This window comes from Cynoglossus semilaevis, chromosome 11 (genome assembly GCF_000523025.1).
Source record: "Cynoglossus semilaevis isolate Cse_v1.0 chromosome 11, Cse_v1.0, whole genome shotgun sequence".
NCBI classification, from domain to species: Eukaryota; Metazoa; Chordata; class Actinopteri; order Pleuronectiformes; family Cynoglossidae; genus Cynoglossus; species Cynoglossus semilaevis.
In genome coordinates, this window is record NC_024317.1 from 19,134,682 (window position 1) to 19,140,727 (window position 6,046).

The following is a 6,046-nucleotide window of genomic DNA, read 5'->3' on the forward strand; positions in this document are numbered from 1 at the left end:
GTCCTCGTAACACAGCCCATGCTGAGCAAATGTTTCACTGTCATGTAAAATTCAGCGTTAAATGTGTCTGACATTCAGGTAAATGTCAGGGTTTTCACTATAAACCCCCCTGCTACTTAATCATTAGTGCCGCTGCTTCAGAATAAAGGCAGAAGCTCAGTAAGAGTTTTCCTGTTATCTTAACTGTATCCTAAATAATTAACATCTCACTGTGTCTCAACCTGCCTGGCTATGCTCGGTTTAGTTAACATCACATGGGGTTTAAGCGCTAAAGTTGGCTTCATTTTGATAATGGTAAATTTGATTTTAGTTTATGTTGCATGACTCGGCAGTATCGACCAAAAAATACTCTTAATGAGAACATTTACATTGACTTTTAGGTTTTATCCCTGATGCTTTTGGTCATTAGAGACTGGTCAGAGTACTGCAGTGCCCTTCCAACAGGCCTCTCAGCCTGTACTTTAAAACCTCTACAGATGGTCCAGAACAAAGTGGTGTGCCACACTGGCTACCCATAGCTACCCCATCAAATTCATATCCCTGTTGCTAGCCTAGAGAGTACTTAATGGGTCTGTTCCTACCTACATAAGTACTCTGATAAAGCCTTATGTTGCTTCACGATCTCGCCACTTATCAAGGGAATGTCGTCGAACCTCTTTTCATAGGTATATACTTATGTATGTATATATAGCCATACCTCAAGTAAACTCATGGCCTACAGGCTGTGTACTCCGGTTGCTAAGCAGCAACATTTTGTTGCCAGACTCACTGTTTTTTGTGCTTTTGTGCAATGACCGTAAAGAAAGTCTAAGTCTAAATGTGAATGAATGTCTTTTAGGTCCAGCAGCGGCGACAAGAGCTGGAGCAGGCGCTGGGCATCAGGAACACCTAAAGAAGACATGACCACAGGCCACAGACCAGCTATTGAAGAAGACTCTGTGTGTGTGTTTGTGTGTATGTTTGAGAAATTATGACTTTCCTCAACTTAGAAACTGACAACTACAAAGACGAACCATATTAGACAGTATAGCTGTTTTATATAGGGTTGTTGTTTTACAGTTTGACTGCTACTTCCAAACTTTTTGTCTGCTCTTTTCTACTAGAGCCTTTGTCAGAACAATGTTTTTTTTTTTCTTGCATGTGTAAATCTTACCTCGAAGCATTCCCTTTTCATTTTTTGCTCACTGTGCCTACACAAAAGAATAGACTGAACACAAAGGAGAAGGAGATGACAGATTGAATAGAACCTGGCTTTTCTTAATGTCTTTTGTTCCTGGAACTGAACCAGTTGTTACATCAGATTCAACCTGTTGGTTTTTCTCTCCCCCTTTTTTTTTTCAAGCTAAATTTTTCTTCTACACTCCTGACACTTTGGTATGAGTTTTGACCGTGTTTGTAATCAATGGCTTTATTAAGTTTTTTTTTTCTCAGTTTAAGAATATTTTGCCAGACTTTCCACAGCTGTGCAAAAATGGCTGTTTTTGTTGAAAGTGCCATTTAGTATGAAGTTGTTTTTGTTGTTTTTTTTCTTTCATTTTTTTTTTGTTAGTCGTCTTTGTTATGAAACTATGTATGATATCAATACTTGTCCTGTTAGATAGTGAAGATTATTAAGGAAGTAGCTAGTACAAGTACCTCTAGTCTATATAGTTTTGTAAATACTGCAGAAGACAAAAAAAAAAGATGAAAATAGATGTGAAGTACAGTTGTATCTATTATCCTGGCAGATCACCCAAACTGGTATTTATAATAATCTGCCCTCGCTGTCAGAGCCCAGAGACTTATCCCAACAACGAACGGTCGGCCATGACATTTTCACCGACTGTAACCTGGGGAACAGCTGAAACTTCTGCCGTTAGTTTTGTACATTTTCTTCGACCAGATTTGCTTGAACCTAAGCAAGTTGAAAAGCTGCAGCTTCTCAGTTTAACCTCTGACATCACTGGTGTCACGGCAGTTTTAAAGACGAAAGAGGGCCATGGCTGAAAGTTTGTGTGTGTGTGTGCGTGCGTGCGTGCAATTCATTAAAATAATTCCTAAATACACTAATGTGGATTTTTGGTGAATGATGTGACAGGAGCTGTAGGACCCTCTCGGCTGTAAAACAACACTGGTAGAACTGCAGGATTATTTGTATCTGCAGATTTTTTCATGGACCAAACCTATTTTTCTGTATGTTTTTATGTTATAATAAAGGATATGTAAAATGTACCTCTGTTTTAAAGGTGTCTGTGCCTACTGTTCCATACATGTTTAAAAAATAAATTTACATATATGTTTATCAACTAACTAATTTAATTATTAAAATTAAATATAAGATACCCCACTAGAGGGCATGACAGGCCCGTATATAGGATTAACCCCTGCCAGGCGGTTTTGTATTGAATTCAACCTAGTCTCTAATTAGGGGTGCGTATTGGAAATATGATATGTAATGGAGCAGCGATACGATATATTGTATTATTGCATTGAGTTGGTTTGTGTAAACAATTCAATTGTAGGAAAACAGTAAACACAACGGTGTTACAGGTTTGATTACTACAATTGGATCAGAGGCGTGTATTTATAATAGTGTAAGAGACCAACGAATGTACTACATCTGTAAGAAGTACTCACACAACACTACAAACCACTGTGTGAATGTGCGCGCGAGAAAATATGCGTGCACGAGTGTAAGTGTGCGCTTGTGTGTATCGGTCACAGTACAGACCAATAGTAAGACCGGTGCCTCCCGCAGCCTCGGCTCTGTGTGCCGTGTATAAATACTCTCTCTTCCGGCGTCGGTGAGCTCCTCAGTCCGGCAGCAGCTCCGTCCGTCTGGAGGGTCGAACACATGATGGCAGCGCCCAAGAAAGTCTGCGTGGTTGGCTCTGGAAACTGGTCAGTGTCACTATTTTCTCATTTAAAAATCATTTTTAATCGATGTCAGAACAGACAAACGACTTCCTGGGAGAGTTTAAAGGTCTATTATAACTTTTTTTAAAAATGTTCATTTGGTTTGTTGTCCGTTTTTGTTTGAATAAAAGTTGTCAAAGTGGAGGTTATTAGAAGTAAACTTCCTCTTAGTCTCCTGTGACCAGCTGTGTCCTCGGACTCTTCTGACCTTTGCTGCCCCAAAGCCCTCCACCCCCTTCTTTTGTTCTTTAAAACACTTTACTTCATTTTTTTTTTTAGAATCATAAATTTAAAAGAACATTTGAGCTGACTCAGCCTTGGCGTGTTTGTTGTTGTCCCACTGCCAGCATGACCTTTAAATCTGCCTGAGGAGGGAGGGGAACTCACTACACTGCTGTAAAAAAAAAAAAAAAACGACAGAAAACCTAGTGGTACTGCGCTGTAAAACACACATCCTTCATCAGTAAAAGTAACAGATTGAAGAAAATAGAGTGTATTGAGAGAATCATCTTTTAACCAGTCAGTTCTTCAGAATGACACCTGTTATAAATTCCTTCAGCGGTTCTCAACGTTTTTACACCGTGCACCAACAAAAATATTCCATTCTCCGGTTACCACCAGTGGGACCAACATTAAGACACGGCAGCGTCAACTCAGACCGGTGTACAAAGAAGAGAAAATATTACAAATACGATTTTAGGCCAATGTCTTTGTGTACAATAAAGTACTACTACAACTACTTAAATACATTCTGAAACCACACACATTAGGACAGGATAAAGTACAACTGCTGTATTTACTGTAACAACTGGGTGACTCACCTAATCCCAATGGGAAACAGATCCCTCCTTGTACCACTGGAGGGAGCCTCTAACCACCAGTGGTACATGTACCATAGTTTGAGAACCAGCGGGAACCATGGGGGAGAGTGGTTAATGCTGTAACCTTACAGCAAAGAGGTCACAGGTGTGTGTGGGTGTAGACCAGGTACTTCCGTTTTGTCCAAAAACACCCCGTGGGCCACACAATACGGCTTGGCGTGACGCATATAACAGTCTGTGTACAACTAGAGGGAGGGTATTTGTCTTTGTACCACTAGTAGCACACGTACCATAGTTTGAGAACCACTGCTTACTTTATTTAGTGACCTCACAGAGGGAAAAACCTGCAGTGTATCATTTGGACATAATGACATAATAAAATGACATAATCTGAAGAAATACTATGTACTTCTATACAAACTAATTTACTCCTCAAACCATCAGAGTACTTCTTTGGTACCTCTACTGGGCTTTATCCTTCAACAGAGATATAGAATTTGTATTTCATATACTACGCTATATATAATGGACTATAATAATATTTGAAGTGTTCAAACTCCTGCGCAGCTATGTTGATACATAAAACCCTGACCTTGATTGGAACTCTCCCCCTGCTGGCGTTTATTTTCCGGGGGGTGGTTTTGTTTGTCTTTTGTATTGCTGAGCACGTGAAACATTTTAAGTCATCTGAAACCAGTCGTTCACAGTGACACGCGCTGACGATCCTCTGCACCTGGGATCAGGTAACGACAATAATCCAGTTCAAGGAAAACATCCACATAGAACTCCACACACTGAGACTTTTGAGTCAACCGCTGATTTCCTCTGTGGTACTGAGTGTAGTACTCTTTTATCAGTATTGGATTATTGGTAGATAGATATTATCTTGGACATTTGTCTCACCTTTTCCTTGCAACTCTGCACAACAACAAGTGTAGAACTGTAAATATATTTTGTCACATCAATCAGAAAAACAAATGACTTGTGATTTTCGTCGGTCATCGATCCAATTCCTCGACACCTAAATGCGTCACAGATGCATTGTTTAATAGATACATTGCTGAATAAATGCTTTATTCACTAAAGCAGTAAATGAACCAAAATACTAACCATCATTATCTGTGTCACTCTCTGCTCACAGGGGCTCTGCCATTGCCAAAATTGTCGGCGCCAACGCAGCCAAATATGACGGGTTTGATACCACGGTGAACATGTGGGTTTTCGAGGAGATGGTGAACAACCGCAAACTCACAGAAATCATCAACACAGACCATGAAAATGTGAAGTACCTGCCTGGTCATAAGCTGCCCCCCAATGTGGTAAGGTGGTGGTAAAATATCAAGTTATTTATTTGTTTTCAATTATTAAGGGATCGTAGATACTAAGTATGAAATGGATTGTGGTTGGTTGACTTTTTTTTTTTTTTAATGGAGGTCTGATAGAAATCAGTTAAATTTTGATTCTAAATTAAATCCAAAAACCTTTGACTGAGGAGTTGTATGACTTTTTTAGATTGTTTTTGAAAACACTTGACTTTGTAAATTCTTATAGAATTTACTGTATTAACTATGGCTGTCAAGTGATTAAGATTTTAAGTTGATTGATCATAGTGGAGCTGTCGATTAATCATGATTAATTGATGAATCGACCAATGAGAAAATAAAACAAAAATGAACATAAATGAAGCAATTAATTTTTATGAAGCTGAGAATTAATCACCTGATCATTAATGATTAATCATGATCGTAAATGATCATGGTTTATTGTGATTTATCAAGATGAATCAACATGGCATATATATGGCAAAAAATCTTTTTCTTCTGAATGTTGCCAGAACAGAAAAACAAATAACAACAGTTAGATGTGTGTGTGTTTCACAGCTGTTTCTCATTTCTAATTAATCCAAATTTAGCTCCACACTGTTGGAGGATTTTATTCATCCCTGCACCTTGACGGCGGTTTGTTGACTGTGTTGATGTTTTCATCAAAACGTCTGTGATTGTGGTCAACAATATTGATCAGTCTACAGTCCATCACTGTAGGTCTGACGATCGTATCAGTCAGCTGGTCAGTTGCAGACTCACTGACTGCCCTGAGTCCGGTCTGTGGGGTCATCTCATCTGAAGTTAAAGCCCCCACAAATGCATGCTGGGAGTTGAGGTGGTATTTTAAACTGGAGGTGCTTCGTAAAACAAAAAACTCCACAGTGTGCAACATAACATCATATGTATCCACTGTGTACTAGAGCAGTGGTTGTAAAAGTGGGGGTTGTGGTAACCTAGGGGGCCGCTAGGTAGCGTTGGCAGTCCACAGAAAATTTGAGGGAAGAT

General features: G+C 39.3%; 1 protein-coding gene across 1 annotated transcript in view; it reads left to right on the forward strand.

Moving 5' to 3' along the window:
- Nucleotides 1-2,433: 2,433 nt before the first annotated feature.
- LOC103386748 (glycerol-3-phosphate dehydrogenase [NAD(+)], cytoplasmic) overlaps nucleotides 2,434-6,046 on the forward strand; it is a 6,633-nt gene continuing 3,020 nt past the window's right edge. Inside the window, exons 1-2 of the mRNA XM_008321157.3 lie at nucleotides 2,434-2,880; nucleotides 4,858-5,035. Coding sequence (XP_008319379.1) covers nucleotides 2,834-2,880; nucleotides 4,858-5,035 — 225 coding nt within the window. The 5' untranslated portion in view covers nucleotides 2,434-2,833. The remainder of the gene's footprint in view (nucleotides 2,881-4,857; nucleotides 5,036-6,046) is intronic.